The sequence below is a fragment of the Phymastichus coffea genome, unplaced genomic scaffold, assembly GCF_024137745.1.
Source record: "Phymastichus coffea isolate CEN01 unplaced genomic scaffold, Cenicafe_Pcof_1.1 PCOF00099, whole genome shotgun sequence".
Classification (NCBI taxonomy): Eukaryota; Metazoa; Arthropoda; class Insecta; order Hymenoptera; family Eulophidae; genus Phymastichus; species Phymastichus coffea.
In genome coordinates this window covers 1-16,242 of record NW_026706910.1, presented here as the reverse complement: position 1 = coordinate 16,242, position 16,242 = coordinate 1, and the positions used below count along the sequence as shown (strand labels likewise).

At 46.3% G+C, this 16,242-nt stretch overlaps 3 protein-coding genes across 4 annotated transcripts; 1 reads left to right on the top strand and 2 right to left on the bottom strand.

Annotated features, from left to right (window-relative positions):
* Positions 1-23: 23 nt before the first annotated feature.
* LOC131669995 (folliculin-interacting protein 1) lies at positions 24-9,384 on the bottom strand. 2 transcript variants are annotated; one of them, XM_058945249.1, is made up of 13 exons: positions 8,808-9,384; positions 8,320-8,480; positions 7,359-7,560; positions 6,640-6,812; positions 6,290-6,354; positions 6,102-6,215; positions 5,619-5,856; positions 3,686-4,003; positions 3,108-3,192; positions 2,234-2,958; positions 1,678-2,157; positions 1,141-1,606; positions 24-920 (listed from the first exon to the last, which is right to left on the bottom strand). In XM_058945249.1, the coding sequence occupies exons 2-13, from the start codon at positions 8,463-8,465 to the stop codon at positions 708-710; spliced, it is 3,225 nt and encodes a 1,074-aa protein (XP_058801232.1). In that variant the 5' UTR covers positions 8,466-8,480; positions 8,808-9,384; the 3' UTR covers positions 24-707. The 2 variants fall into 2 exon arrangements, with proteins under 2 accessions (XP_058801232.1, XP_058801233.1); XM_058945250.1 differs by lacking the exon at positions 8,320-8,480 and having other exon boundaries at positions 8,808-9,381.
* A 265-nt stretch (positions 9,385-9,649) lies between these two features.
* LOC131670085 (dnaJ homolog subfamily B member 13-like) lies at positions 9,650-12,698 on the bottom strand. Its single transcript, XM_058945445.1, is given in 10 exon segments — positions 9,650-9,867; positions 9,869-9,989; positions 10,420-10,591; positions 11,213-11,387; positions 11,472-11,607; positions 12,276-12,351; positions 12,354-12,380; positions 12,383-12,479; positions 12,481-12,569; positions 12,647-12,698. Coding segments are annotated over 10 exon segments (1,104 nt in total). The 3' UTR covers positions 9,650-9,708.
* A 1,311-nt stretch (positions 12,699-14,009) lies between these two features.
* On the top strand, positions 14,010-14,812 carry LOC131670048 (protein SOX-15-like; the record flags this gene model as incomplete). Its single annotated transcript, XM_058945363.1, has 3 exons — positions 14,010-14,049; positions 14,258-14,639; positions 14,715-14,812. Coding segments are annotated over exons 1-3 (520 nt in total), but the record flags the coding sequence as incomplete, so codon positions are not given.
* Between the last annotated feature and the right edge of the window lie 1,430 nt (positions 14,813-16,242).

Sequence of the window (16,242 nt, the reverse complement as noted above, 5' to 3'; positions counted from 1 at the left end):
AAGAACAGGATTCATACGAAAAATTTCGCTTTAATTTTAATTTTTATTACATTTTTTGTTATCACGTTTGGTAGAAAAAAACAAAAACATTTATTCCACGTATATAAATCTTTTATCACATTCAATCGACAATTAATCATCAACATTTGAATAATGAATAGTCAACAGTCATTAAAGTTACATAATATCAATAACGTTTTAATATCATAACGATTATAATAATTGAAGCCCAGTAGCAGTACATTAATGATATTCCAGTATCACTAAAAAAGAAAGACTACTTCGAATATTCATCCCACAAAAGTTCATTTCTCTCGGACGTATAACTAATAATCAGTACAATAATCCTCGACAACGCAAAAATTGATAATATCGCGAGTGGCAGTCAGTAATAATAATATCTCGAGCATTTGAGTTCTCAATAATAACAAAATAGAAGCACAATACGGTACAATAATGCAGTTAGCCTTCGCTCCGATGTTATTATAAATAAATAGGCACAGACAAGTCATACAAAAAATAGACGGCGCAATGTTTCTCATCTTCTTGAATCCGTATTATTCTTAGTCGAATGCCTTGTGTTCGTTTATGCAAAATATATACATGCTATCGCGACTGTATCAAAATCACACACCTTACACATGTCTATGTAAAATAAAAAGAGTTCTCTCTCTTTCTGCGATTATATCACAATTCTAAAGATTCCACTACGCAAGAGTGAGACCGAAGCGTTGAGCTATCCGTGGCGAGTGAGTTGTAGCGACGGCCAGTAGTAGAGGTAAGTCCGCAGCATCAAAGTCGAGAAAACTCGTCAGATTACCGACGCTCGCATCAGCCAGATCTGCGGCGAGAAGAAATTCGGCGAGCGTCTCACTTCGCAGCCACATCTCGCGTAGGCGGCTTTCGAGTAGTTTGATACACTGCAAGGAAAATAAACATTTGCTAGTTAGCGAGAGAATACAGAACAAAGTCTTGGATGTATTTTTAAATCATCTCGTATTATTGTTTGTTTCGCAAAATAGCCAGTGTAAAAATAAATATTTGTGTGCCTGACTTTGGCCATTTTTAAATTCCACACCATTGACCAAAATGCACTTTCGAATAACTGCAGCCGCACGACAATATAATACAAAAATTTACCTGCTCAGGAGACTTATACTCCTTCCACAAGTAAGCAAAGGCTTCCAGCATATTAGATACTAGTCTAGACATGCCGACGGGTGTGGGAGTTGGACTACCAGCAGTGTTCGACAGCAATCCAACCTGCCAATTATCCAAATCACCAATGATACAGAGAGCTTCGGATACGGGCTGATCGATCAGTGGGAATTTCGCTTCGACACTGAGACCTTCGCGAATTGGCCACCACCATTCTTCACTTTCTCGTCTTAGTTTCTCTTGATTCGAATCTGACTGCTCGTCGACTCTTCGTCGACCTTTCTTTTTCTTCTTCGTAAATCCTTGTACTACTTTTCCCCACGTGTACCCCGATTCGGGGCAAGTGAAATTGTCGTTTGGTATGTGAGTTTTTGCACTGAGAAGGCTTCTCGTGAAGCCAACGCGTTCCATCGATCGTTTTCTTTGGGATGGTGGAATTTTTTTTGATCTAAAGTACAAATGTTTTAGAAAAATCATGATGAGAAATCTTGTAGAAAATACAAGACAATTTATTCTTACCTCGGCATAGGCAATTCTATAACGCAACTAGCTTCGATCAATGCTTCCAAGCTGTTTGACCGAACAACATGTGAACTGGTACTACTCGCGCAACCCCTCAACACTTCAGTAGCATTAGTTGGTGTTTCAAGCATTAATTTACTCTCGAAACCCTGCGAGGAGCCGGCGAATCCACGTCGACACTTCAAACACACTCCAAAGTCATTTTCGCAACTCGTCGTTGGTTGCATGTTCTTCGACGACTCGGGAAAGTTACGTTGCAAGATTTTACGTAGAACTCCTTCGGGTAATTCAGCCGAAGTGCTTGGAACTCTGGTGAACGTGTAAGAGCATTGACACTTGCAAGCTAGCTTCAGACGTTCGCGAATCGACACGTTGGTTTTATCTTCACTGCCTAAGGTGAAATACACTTGCGGTTTTGACGCTTGCTGAGCGATGTCATCGACAAAGGTTGCAGGAAAGACCAAAGATGTAGCGTCGCTAAAATAGAAAATGCAAACGATCGAATAAATATTCGCGAGGCAATGAAACAAGATATTGTATTATAGTTACTCACAAAGTCTTCGAATTAGAATCAAGGCTGTTGAAACCATTGAGCTTCTGCCGCCTAAGCATTGCAAACTTCTGATCTACCTCAGTCTTCTCGAGATTCCTCAACGTGCCATCTTTATATACCTGCCTCTCGTTCTCATTGTTCACGATAATCTTCACCTTACTCTTCACCTGACTATCCACCTCGTCAGCAGTATCAAACTCGCTCAAGTTCTTCTGCAACATGCTACTTCTCTTCAGTTTCTTTACAGGCTCCACAGGCGTCTTTTCGAAATTATGCGTCTTCACCGACGACGAATCAGCGCTGGTCACCTCAAACTTGAGTCTCGAGCTTGGTTCGTCGTAAGACTTGGATTTGGGAACAGAGCAAGAGAGAGTTGCGTCGCTCTCGATCGATTTCGTCCGCCTGAAGATTCGTTTGCTGTTGGTTGTTGGTGGCACTGGTAGTTGTTTCAGAGTTGGATTCTTGCGCATCGCTCGCTCGATCGTAGCAATTGCTTCTTGAACATCCTCCTGGTCGGCGCAACGAGTCTCTTGATATTTCTCGACGAGACCGCTGCGCAGAAAGTACGAGAGGAAGTTCAACACTGATTCGATGAGATGGGCTTTTCCTGGCTCAGCGGCTATCACTGTATGAGATATTCGTACCGGTGTGCCCAAGGCACCGTACAGGTCGTTCAATTGAGACCATAGAGGATTGCATGGATACTGCTGGCCAAACGTTTCCATCTGTGGGTATTACATATTGTTATCAACTACTTTTGTAACAGCTCTCATGTATGCTCGTTAAATGATCTAGGCGTGTGTTAGTTTTCGTCTTTACTGAAATAAATCGGATCAACTACGCAAGCCATCGATAACTAAAATTCTAAAATTACCAATTGCATGTTCCGATGAGCCGGCGCCGTGTGAACCCAGCCCAAGTGATGCGTTAAAACAGCCGTGACGATAGTACTGAGAAAGCTACACGTAAAAATACAAATTCAATAAATGATAAATTCGTTGAAAAAAAAAGAGGAAGAAGAATAATCTTTCCTCGCGATAAATATTTGCCGTTACTTTTCGAGAGTGCAAACTTGAGTTCGCATGTCGGCAAAGGAAAATATGACATGCATGTACGTCACGTGCGTTATCTTGACCGCTAACTAACAACGCGTGTCTACTTCACGAGTATGTATACAAACTTTGATTTATCTTGAGTGCACAACACACCGCGTGTGCATATGTAGTAAAGGTCGTAAAGTTCTGAGTACATATTGCTCGCTGATTTGCTGGTTACACAAGTGAATTGTTGTATGTCAGTCTACTGTTTACATCAAGTTTTAGAGGTTGGAAAATTAAAAAAATGTCTTTAGCCTCGATTTCACGATAAAATCTGGACAACGTTCTATTATTTCAAAGTACTTGTATTTGCCGAGAGCTTCGTAAAATATTCTTATCGACGTTATAAACTTACAAATTCGTCGACTTAACGTCAAATTCCTCGAGTAGCCGACTCATCTGCTGCAAACTTCTGCAAACCGTGTTCACTTGTATGTCAACAGGTAATGCAGAGTTAAGCAACAGGTCGTGCCAAAGTAATGGCACAGGCGACTCGTTTTCGGAGCTCGTCAGCAATCTGAGCAATTGCAAGGTGCAGGAGTTCGAGGCATGATACAGTCGCGTGATGAGGCTACGTTCGGGACCATGACTGCCCTCCGCGCAAGAGTGTCGCAATCGGTCGAGTACACCTTCGAGAAGCGCTGCGTGTTCCAACAGCTTATTGCTGATTTTTCTGAAAATAATTGATTTCTCAATAAGTAAGGTGCGATTTTTGCGCTGCCTTGGCATCATTTTTTCTTTCATCGAAGAAAGGAATTGGATATTTTGTCGAATGCAAATAAAAGCTCACAAATCAAAAATTCAGTCGTGTCGTTAGAAATACGAATCAAGTTGGAAAAATAATGCTCAAGGTGGACATTTTTTTGTTAGCTTAGCGACAAAACAATATCGTCGGCTGCGTCACGCTGCCGAGGAAACGTTGATTCGAAGTTTTTCACGTGACCGTTCACCGCACAAGAACTCATTTGACTTCGAGTCGACATAATAAAAATAAGAGAAAAACAATCACCATACGTTATCGGTTTACGAAGCAACGATTCATAAGGAATACAATTATTTTTGGCAACTGAATTTGTAATCTGGCATCGGCTTCGAAAGACACTTTGACAAGACATTTGCAAGAAGAAATCATTTATGATCTAATCGACGAATTTGCTTGTGACATGTGACACACACACATCGCAACGAAGACAAAATAGATTGGCGTTCCTAACTAGATCAAGTCACGCTATCAAAAATAAACAAAGTTTATTAATAAAGTGGAGAATAATGGATGCGCGCACTCGTATCAAACTAAGCGATGCATATATTTATCGCGCGAAATTATTAAAGCATAGCCGGATGCAACTGCGAAATAATGGATGAAACTGTCGAGAAATTAAAAAGGAGTAAACAGCGATAAGATAAGTGTATGTATTCGATGGAATCTCTCACGTGATGCCTCGGAGCGATTGGCAGCTCACGGGATCACGAGTCATTCGCTGATGATTCACGTAGACACGCGCGAAGCCCGCGCTCACTTCGGTATAATTGCATAATGCTGCCAGAATATCAATGACCGCGCCGATATCAAAGCTTATTGTATATGATTTTTCAATTGACTGGGCCTCCATGATTTCAAAACGAAAAACATTGCGAGCGATTTGCATTTTAGAGGAAGAGTGAAAGAGAAAAAGAGAGAAAACGAGAGAAAAAGATAGAAATAACGATTATGTCACGTGTGCGCGAATATGTGGGTCATGGTGAAAATAATTGACACATTAGGTATGTAGTTCATCCATGCCACCATCGGCTTGCTTATTATCATAACGTTGATTCATTTTTTCCTTATCACGTTGACGAAATCAGTGCGTACGCCGTCAAAAGTCGACGGTTAATGTAATTATTGTTGTTTTATCATTGACAAACGGGGTATCGTGAAAATATTTTCAGTTGTTTTTCGTTCAAGGCGACTGAAAAGAAATCGTGTTCGGTGCTTTGTGATGTGTCAGAGAAGAAAAAAACGTGATATTTTTGGAAGCGCTCAGAAAGCGATGTTTGCCCAAACGTAATCAACGAAGAGCTACGAAAAGACAAATTTCCATGACACGCTTCAAGGTTGCAAAAATAAATTTAAACAGATTCCTATATTTGCAGTTCTATTTCTCTCTTCCTAATTACTTATCCAAGAAAGATATATACTTCAACAATGAGCTATTTTAAGCAAACTAAAATATTTTTCTGCCAAACCGAATTCGTTCCGTTTATTTTTTCAACAATCACATGACTTGGCCGTGCAGTAAACTCACTGTTCGTAACCAGGTGGCAGCTGAAGTAACAAGGCTAAACCGAGCCTTGTTTTGTGTTTCCGCGCGTGAATCTCAGCAGCGTCGCAAGGTGAACCTTCGTAGTTATGACCAAAGTCGTTCGATTCTGATCGGCTCAGCGACGTCGAAATGACGCGCAGCCAACGACGCCGTAAACTCGACAGGCTACCTCCTTGGCAGAGATTCGACGACGAATTGTTGCCATCCAGTGATTGCGAGCCTGAATTTTTAAGAATTCAAAGTTGTCTATTAGAAAAAGCTACGGTCATCGGATTCGGATGATCAATCATCAGGCGTCTCATCGTTACAGATCGAACTTAACAACGCAATTGAACGAATATTTTCTAACTTTGCCAGCGTAAGCTTTGCATGCAAGGAGCGAACAGTGTCCAGCTATAACACGTTACATTCATGCGGCTACGATGATAATACACAGATTACACACGTGAACAAAAAAAAACTCACTGTCGAGTCTAGGAATATCAATGTCCCAGCCACTTCCGGTGCTGGAACTCGTGGAATTTTTGCGCAGAGTTGGGCTCACACTGTTTCCGGAAGGATTTCCGGAGCTCCGAGAATCTGTGACAAAGGTGACAAGGCAAAAAATCAGTCAAATGTTGCGAGTGACAACGGAGACTTTTTGGGAAACTCACTTTGAGTTCGTAAGCTGGAATAGCTCGAGTTCGATGTGCCAAGAGTCTCACTGGACTTTTGTTCGCTGAAAGATATATTAGGTAAAATTATACTGATTGCTGCGAAAACTGCACGACGTTTGCCTCTGCAAAACTTGTTTACCCATCAATGCCCACACGTACACCAAATAAGACGATCGAAAATGCGTGGCATTGAACGACGACAAATACAAGCATGCAAACTTTACACGTTTCGTAAGTGTGTGTGTGTGTGTGTGTGTGTGTGTGCGTGTGCGTGTGCGTGTGCGTGTGTGTGTGTGTGTGTGTGTGTGTACGATATGGTAGAGTAATGCGGCTCAAGCGATATATACCTCTGCCTGCAAGTGGAGTGCTCCGAGAAGGGGAAGACCTTGGTGCACATGATGGAGTTGGGTGATCTGCTCATCGCGTGGATCTTAAACGAGGGGCCCCGGTAGGTCATCGCCACCGTACCAAAGATCATCTCGCTCAGTAAACTTATGTCTTCGCTAAGTAATTTTCCATGCTGTAATTTCACATTCAAATATTTGATACTGTAATTTTCTACTGCGTGTTGTAAGCTTGTTTTTTTTTGTTCGAGTAACGAGATGAGATTAGACGGATAAGTATCAATGGATCAGAGAAAAATAATCAATGATATGCTTCTTATGAAATCATAATTACGCAGTTATTTCGCAAACTATATGAAATTACGAAGACAAGGAAGATCAGCATTTTCAAATCACGCGCAATAGTAATCTGGAATCTTTTGCAATATTTACGTAAAAACCGCGTCCTTCTGATTGAACTTACAAGTGAATTTAAATTAACTTTTCATCTGTTAAACCATTAATGAGATAACCTATCTGATGCCCGTAAAATGATATACATTGTATAATTTATGATTAACGAAAGGCCACTTTTCAACCAAAATCTCTGATCAAAGATTACATATTGAACAAAATTCTTCTCGAATGAATAAACATTTCGAGCATGCGATGTTCGAGTAAAAAACTACAATCGCGCGAATGAAAACGAAAACGAAACAGCAAATCAATTGAGTAAAGCTTACCTCGCAAGCCGAGCTTTCGGGAGTGTTACCGCGTTGGCTGTTGACGCCGCCGTTTCTGCAGCTCGTCGGTGCTTCATTGTTATTCTCCGCGCGTCGATTTCTCTCAAGAGCATACGAGTCAAAGAGAAGCTTTCGTGCACGCCATTCACACTCGCGAAACAATAGGATTCTTACGGGGTCCACTTCCTTGTTTAGTTTATTTCTGAAATCAAACGATGATTCGCTCCTGTCGAATTACGGAAATCATAATTTGCACGGGCGCGGACGGGATTTCAATATTACGACATCGTCGCTCTCGATTCGAATGATAAAAGAAAATCAATTTAAACGTAAAAGCATCGACGTGAAAACTCTTCAAATCTTATTTCAAACTTGTTGAAATTCAATTTTTTATTTTGACGAAGAAAAATTGATATCTCTACAAAATTGGATAACAAAATGTCTATATGAAGCAAAATTAAAAAACTGAAAATTTAAACACATTATTTACATGATTTATTTTATGATTTCAAAAAATAGTAATGACAAATTATCTCAATGCATATCCGAAAGATTTAATCGAAGCATTCGCCGGCAAAAAGGAAGCAAAGGACTCCGCACGAAAACCACGACAAACTACGCGAGACTATTAATAATAATAAGCAACCGCATTTCGCACAGGTGAAAGTATGCAAAATGTTCGCACAGTAGTGTGGTAATCTGCGAAGAAAAAAAAAGTATACCAGCAGACATAACGTAACTCTCGCTATCGACCAACGCCTTTTCCCTTCGCTATATTATCGTCGATACCAATAACTCGGAAAGAAACGTAAAGCGCGAATGACGAGATTTCATTGAGAGAACAACAGTAGAGCATCGAAGCCAAACACAATGTTGCTAACCGCAATGTGGAAGCTTTGATTTTTCCGGACGAGAGAAAGGAGAGCGAAAGAGAAAGACTTCGCACGCTACCACAGCTCACCTTGTGGCCTCTCTTCGTCCGAGCCACGCTCGCGCGCGGAAATCAAGAGGTTTGCGAGGCTGAAAGGACTGCAACGAATCGCGAGTATACGTCAATGCTGTTGTTTTCATCGATCGAGAAGACAGAACAGAGTCAACGCGGTGCATCCAGATATTGTTTTACTATGAATAGAAAAAAAGAAGAAATATTAACTTCGTGCGGGTCAATGGAACGGGTAGATTTAGGCGTGCGCGCGTCTTCGAAGAAAGAATTTGATGCGCGCTACGATTCTATTCTACGACACTCCCGGAAGTAAAAAAAGGATTTTATTTTTCATAAAATTCGATGTGTCCTATTTCACGAGACTGAGCTCGTCTTGACGTTTGCAAATGTCACCCTTGTAGCACGACAATTCCGTTCCCCGTCGCACTTCACCGTCGTCGCGGAAACGTGCAGCACAAAAAACAGAAACTACGCGCGTAGCTTCGTTACAACGCACTTTCACTCACCTGTCAGCGGCAGTCGCGTCATGCGGACTCTGAGACTGCGGCAGCAGAGTCTTGTTCGGGTGTCGATTCTCGGACGATTTGCAGTAATTCGGCCAGAGCTTAGCGATGAGCGACATCGTCCTCGGATGGCATCGGGGAGTGCAGCAGCAGCTCGCTCAGAGTGAGAGCCGCGCTCGGCCAACTGTAAATAAAGTCACGTGCGGCCGAGTCATATGATCGGCTTCCCCTTACTTCTCCTCATCCGCCGCGAAGAGAGAGAGAGAGAGAGTTGGTAGCGCGCTGCTATATAGAGTTAGACGAGGCGCTTTTTTTTCTCTCACTCGCACGCGATGTAAACTATGCAGTACTCTGCGAGGCGCGCTATATAACATGCGCAGACAATAGAGCGAAAGAGAGAAGTTTGGACAGGTGAGGAAGATGGGATTGATTGCGTGGTTCGTGAGCAACTGCAGTCGTTTGTCGGCCCCACGTCGGATGTTGCGGTGAACGTACAGCATCGCAGTCTACGGCGTCGCTTAACAGATGGCGACTCTTATCGCGCGAGACTGCGCTTACCGAGATAGAACGCTGCTTTATCGGCCCGTCCGACGTCTGTATATATTGACTCGACTCATTTCACAATTCGACGTGACTCAATACTTATTAGATTGCCGCTGTCGGAAAAACTGGCTTCTCCACTTGTCAACGCGTGCTTTTCAATTATTAGCGCGTGATGTAACGTAAGATTTTTGAAAATTCGGCTTATCGTACCGAATTCGGCTTTTACCTCTAATTGCCCACGTCTCGAACACTTTCACCTTGCGAATAGTATCAAGTCAAACTAAACGTGAGATGTACCCAAATCAATGATTTATTCAGTTAAAGAAACGAAAGAGAAAAAATCAACAAAAGAAAAAGATCGTCAAGGCGTACAGATCTGCGATAATTTATCAGCTCTCATGTAGGTTTTCCCAGCCAACACTATCCGACGCATTTGGTCGACACCGAAACCGCTTTCGCCGATATCCTCAGCGTGGTTGTCGGCGTACTGTGCTTCGAAAGCTTTTCGCACGTAGTTTTTTACTGGACGGTGGTAAGTACGACGGGAACTCAATGTTGAAGTTGATGATCAAGTTGCCTCGGCTGCTTGGATCGTCGACGAGCGGCAGACCTTCGCCTTGGACTGTTTTTACGTAGTCTGGCCTGTTGACAGTCAACGAGTGTTTTGATTTTTTTTTTTTTTTTGGTCTTTCGTTCGCCGCAACAGCATTGACGAGCGACGTCGAAGTGTGCTTTACGTTTGACTACAATGAGAAAAAAAACGTGCGATGTCGCAGGCGCGAGTTTCGGACTATTCGAGAGACGTTCAAGAGTGATCGTCGTAAAAAAAAGTTTGGCGAACGCGTCGAAACAAGGCATGCCGATTTCACTTGCAGCGCAAAAATTACTCGCGACCAAGGAGGCGCGCTTCGGTCCGGTTGCTAATCTCGGCAACGAGGAGAGAAAAACAAGCTGCCGTCTACGCGGCATTAGCATAGGCGCGCGTCTTACGCGCGAGCAGAGAAAAAGGAAGACGTTCAATGTCATCTCTGGCATTGACATGTGCGCGCAGATGGAAATATGCTAAACTTACGAGATGACCGACGTTATCGGCACTCGTAGCAGCCTTTCGTCGACTGTTCTCACGGTGACAATGGTCCCGGTTAAGGCTTCGCTTAGGAATATATCTACCGTCATTTTCAGATCTGAACCGTCTCTCTTGAATACCTCGTGCGGCTTATCCTCCGTCACGAATACTATATCCGCTGCAATGAGTTTTCATTTGGATTATTTTGCTTTCTAGATGAGTGATCGATGTTTCGTATGATGCGATTGAGGAACGCAAATACAAATGGAGAGTAAGATCTTGAATTTAATTTGGTGATTCGTGATTGTGCAACATGGAAATCAAAGAATAATTCTAATTTTGATTGATACTTCAGCCAACTGCAACATCTCTATGTGTAGAATAATAATATTATTATTACCATGGTAATCATTCTTTGCAAGGAAATGTCGCAGTTCGCTAAAACCGATTCGTAAATCAAAATTACAAGTTACATTGGGAAACGACTGAATTTAAGATAACGTAACAATAACTTCAAACGAGTCTTTAATCCAAGGAGATTCTGCGAAGAATTTGCTCGATAAGAAGAGTACATTTCCGTCGTAGCTGTGCGACGTGGCGCGCGACCTGTAACGCCATCGAAAATACAAGCTCGAACCGTCGGGACGCGCCGAAGAGGAATCGAAGTTTTTAAGAGCGCCACCCAAAGTTGAGTGATGAATGAGAGCCGTCGCGCCTCACAGATTTCAAATGCGATTTGGTGCACAATGCCGAAGCAAGCAGCGCGTATCGAAGACGAGTGTATAATAAGAATGCTCACCGGGAATCCTGCTCGCAGTCTGATCGCCTTCCTCGGGGAAGACGATTTTTGCTCCCGACGGCATTCCCGGCATTATCCGCACCGAGAGAATCTTCTCCTCCGTTCGCGCGCACTTTGCTTCGTCCCCGAGGACCCGACGCTGCATCTTCATCTTCTTCACTCCGCCGTGGAATACCTGTTTGTTTGTTTGTGTTTTTCGTTTTAGAAACGAGGCGCTTAGTTCGGGAGATTGGCGGCGGGAAAACATTAAAGTACGTACTTCGTGCAAAGTAAGAGGAAGAGGTTTGACGATAGGCTCATCTTTTTTCCGAATTTTCGGGCAGTCGTGGAGTGGCACGCGATTGACGTTGTTGTCGAGTAAATCAGCGTAAGGATTCTCCGTACCAAAGAATTCTCTGTTGGGGAGAAAGGGAACAGACGAGGTAATAAGAGTTGCCTTGGGGGGCATTCGTTCTCTCTCGTTTCTTCTTTTTTTTTTAATTAACACGAGGATAAGGGAAGAAGGGAAGAGGTGGTAATTCGAAGGTAAGAGGGTACTTTGAATAAGAATAACAGCGGGGAAATCGCTCGAGAAGAAATGGCTTCTGTGATTTAGTTTTAGTGTCGGTTGTGAGCAGCCAATTGCTCATTTTGAATACCGCTATCTTGTTTTTTTTTTGACTGATACTTCGCTTTCAAACCAATTTAAATTGAGATTAGTCATTTTTAATTTCCATACTTAATGATTTGATATAAGGTTTGCATTTTTGACGTTTTATGCATACCTACCGGTGTATAAATGAAAACACAATAAATTATGTCGTTGCAAGTTATTTTCGACCTTCGTACATGGCATTAAATTACAATTTAACGATGTTTTTGTGGCATAATCCGATCGACTTGGAGCCATCTATACTTAAAACTCGAATTATAGAACAACTACGCGTTAAATGAACTTAATCAAACCGTTGAGTAAAATGCAGCAAAGAATTGAAACCACCACTCAATTAAACAATTAAGCCTAACATCGATTCTCTTACGTAACATCGTAAAGCTATAAAACATAAAATTCACACTCGCACACCTGTAAGTTTTCAGCGGATCTCCATGAAAGACATACGGTGAAATTTGGCCGTCTGATCCGCAAACTCCCTTCTTGGTCCCTCCTCGCCGAACTGCTCATAAACGCCCTTCTCAGAGGATCAGACAGGACCTCGTAAGCTTCGGCTACGACGGCAAATGCGGCTTTTCGCGAGGCAACTTTGTCGTCGACTTCGTCCTGCTCCTGGTGCGGTCAAACGTCGCTCGGGATGGAAACGGAGGGACAGTCGTCTGAAACTAAAACGTCGATGATGTTTGTTTTGTCTCTCTCTTGCTCCTTCGAGCGCACGACAAGACGTTAATGGCGCGGAGGAAGATAAATGTCCTCTTGGCGAACACAGAAGCTGAGATAACCAACGAAAATGCAGCGGGAGCTTTTAACGGGAGAGTGGGCGTTGGACGGCATAATGGACGTGAAATTTGCACGAGAGCAAAATGAGAGATTGCGCGACGCTCTCGGTTGGAAATGATGTGTCGAGGAAATAGCAGGCTGTGACGTCGCTGTAGCTGCTGTGCGAGCGGAAAAATATTATCCATGCCAAGCGCAGAAGCCACGAATACAGAATCAAAAGCCGAGAGGAGAGAATGAAAAGGGGGAGGACGGCGGGGCACACGTCGCGAAGCGTGGACAGCTGTACGACGGCGATAACGCGAATCGACGCGATCAACAGCGCAAATACGACGTGGAAGAAAGCGCGCGCGCCCAGACGGAGAGTAAGAGAGTGAGTGAGTGTGTGCGTGTGTGTGTGTTTGTGTGTTTGTGTGAGGAAAGAGACACGGCTTACTGTCGATTGCTATCCTCGCGAGGAAAGAGTCGCGCGAGCAGAAAGACAACGACGAGGAGCAGAGCGAGGTTGGCCCTGAAGGTAGTCGTTGCTCTCCAGCATCGTCGTCGCGTCTGGCGGCGGCTTCGACGCCTCAAATGATCGAGGCTCGAGCTGGAAGAGCGCGACATTTCAAATTGATTAATCGCAGGCTGCTCCTCCGTCCCACCACTGCCATCGAGTCTCGCCCGCGGCAGCGGCGTTGACGTCACTTGGCCCGCGCGACTGACTTTCAGCGTCGCGCTCTTTTTCCTTTGACGATCGCGTCGTCGTCGTCGTTGTCATCGTCGTCGTCGCCGCCGCCGCCGCCGCCGCCGCCGCCGCAGCAACAACAACGATTTGCGCGCGGCTGACTCGCGAGAATTCGCGCGCCGAGCTCGGTCATTCGGCGGACGATCGATCGCGACCACGCGAGCGGACGGTTATCGAAGCGCTCGGATCTTACGCCCTCCTCACGTCGGCCTCGCTGCAGTCGCGGCCGAGACCGAGCGCCGCGTAATAATCGATGCCCAGCAAATCCGTGCACTCGCAGCGGTTGGCAGCCTCCGGCCATGCTTGCTGGCTGCCCGACTCTCGCGCGCGTCTCCGAAACCAAGGGAGAGCCTGTGAGAGAAACCGACAGACAGACAGACGGACAGAGACAGCGGCAGCCTGGACGAAAACGACGATCGTCGGCTGTCCGGTTTTGTTTGTTGCTTGGTTGGCGGACTTTTCTTGACAACGAGCAGCGACTGTCGGCTTTTTTCAACAACAAGCGCCGCGTGCCGTTGCGCGCAACAACGGCCACTCGTTTATCCGAAGCTGCGACCAGCGGATCGCCCGCGGATCGACGTCCGCGCTGAAACGATCGGTGGAAAAAAGCGGATTCCTTCAGCTCTGCATTGTCGACGACGATGGAGAAGGATAAGAGCGTCGTGAAGCTCGCAGAGACAGGTAAGAGTGTTACGAGTTCGGCCAAGTTTTCGATTTCGTCGTGCATGATTGTTTGGCCGGCAACTGTTGCTAGTCGCGTTTGCGAGTCGCGCAAGGCAAGCTTCAATCTCAAAACTCACGATTGGCTTGGATGGGAGAAAGTTCGATTGAACTGTTAATTTTGAAAAGTGCATTGTCGCCCTCACGCGCAACGTTGATAACGATGCAGATGCCAAAAAACGAGGAGAAGGGAGCGCCGGCGGCGCTCACGAGCTGTACGCGCTGTCGTTCGACGGCAAGCGCCTGCTGCGTCTGCAACCGACAACGGCCGCGGACAATCCAACAAAGAAGTGCCAGCTGATCGGCGTGTTGACCGAGAAACACGCCAACTCGCCAACTCGTCACCAAATACGCATCCACTCTAAGGCAACCATCGCGGTCGAGCGACCACCGTTGTCGCCCGAAAACGAGGAGAACAGCTGCGCGACGGTCGGCCCGATCAAGCAGCGGATTCCCCGACCGGCCAACGCGTTCATGCTCTTCGCCAACGAGTGGCGGAAGAAGCTCGCCACGGAGAATCCTCGCGAGTCCAACAAGGACATAAGCGTTAGGTGCGCGTGTCGACGGAGCGGCAAGGCTGGACTCGTCGCTCGAGTCGCTCTCGAATTCTTCCATTTTTTTTTCAGGCTCGGCGTGTTGTGGAAGACCATGTCGAAGGACGTCAAAGAGAAATACTTCGCACTCGCACGCGAGGTTGACGCCGAGCACAAGCGCAAGTATCCAGGTTCGTGTTGCGTTGGTATTAACTGGCTCGCTCGCGGCATCTTAATTAGCGTTGAGTAACGGCGTCGTAAAGTGCGCGTGGTCTTGCCCAGAGACGACAAGTTTTTCGGGCAATTTTGGCGCGCGCGCCCGCGTTCGTCGAGGCTTCCTCGCAATCGGCGCGGGCGACGTCGGAGACCGTTTCGTTTTCGCGCCGCGCCGAAATCGCCTCTGCCGCCGACAAGTTTCGGAGCGACGCGTCATTTCGTTCTGCTTCGCGAACCAGGTGGCCAGGGCGTGCGATTCGACGACAGGCGCAGCCTCGAGCCGCTCACCGCCGCAACATTCGCTCTCGTTCGCCGATGTCGGAAGTTCAGCGCTTGCCAGTCGCAACGAACGCGGCGTCGAAATGAAAATCCGGGGCCGTTCAGCGTTCCGATTGCCAAAGGTAGCAGCAATGGCTGGGCTCGCGTGCTCAGCGTCTCCGGCGGAGATCGATGCGCTCGCTCGCGCGGACGAGCGCGCGACGTCCAAGGAGAAAATTGGATAAACAATTTTGCGCGGGACGGCGCGCTCGGCACGTTGATATCGCGGCGCGCATGCAGCACGCGCGCTCTGCGCATCGATGCACGCGGCGAGCGAGGGTGTACCTTTCGCTTTAAACTCGCGGCGAGGCGGCCGGCAAAATCAATAGCGCGCCACACGACAGACACGCCGCGCCGGTCACCCCGACCCGACCAGAGAGACACGGAGAGTCGGCGAGCTTCGGCTCCGTTGGACTTCCCGAGGCGCTCGCAGGTAGCCTGCGGTGTCTCTCCCAAGCGGCGAAAGCAGCGCGCGCGCCTCACCATCGCTATACGCATTTCCCTTCGATCGCATCCGGAGATTCGTGGCCGCGTTGCGCGAAAAGTTCACCCCATCGAGAATCAAAGTGATGGCTCGAAAGCCAAAGAGGGAAAAGACAAGCGGGATTTTCGCATATTCATCGATTACTCGAACGCCAATCCGCCGCCGGATCGATTGCCGTCGAGTCGCGAGCGAGCCGAAACTAACAATCCGTTCGCCACCGTTGCGTCGCGTCCCCACGAACGCAGGGCGAAACGCCCAGGTCGCTCGGCCGCGAGGCTTGCGAGGCGCGACGAATTGGCGCATCCGCGGCGACGTGCACGTCAAAGAATGTAGCAGCGTCGGCGCGCCGAAAAATCAATGCCCTCCGAGCCCTCCTTCGCCGCAGAGAGAAGAGACAGCGAAGGCGAAGCGTAAACTTCTCCCTCTCCCGCTTCCGTGCGCTTTTCCTCGAGATTGAATCGATGATCGCGCTCGCGTGGCGCCCCTTTCCCGCACGCCGAGCGCGAGAGCTTCTAGCCGCCCGACTATTCTCGCTCCCCGACTGTTGTCATGCTCGAGGCTCTAAACGGCTTATTTTATCTGCGCTCTCGAGAACCTAGGTGG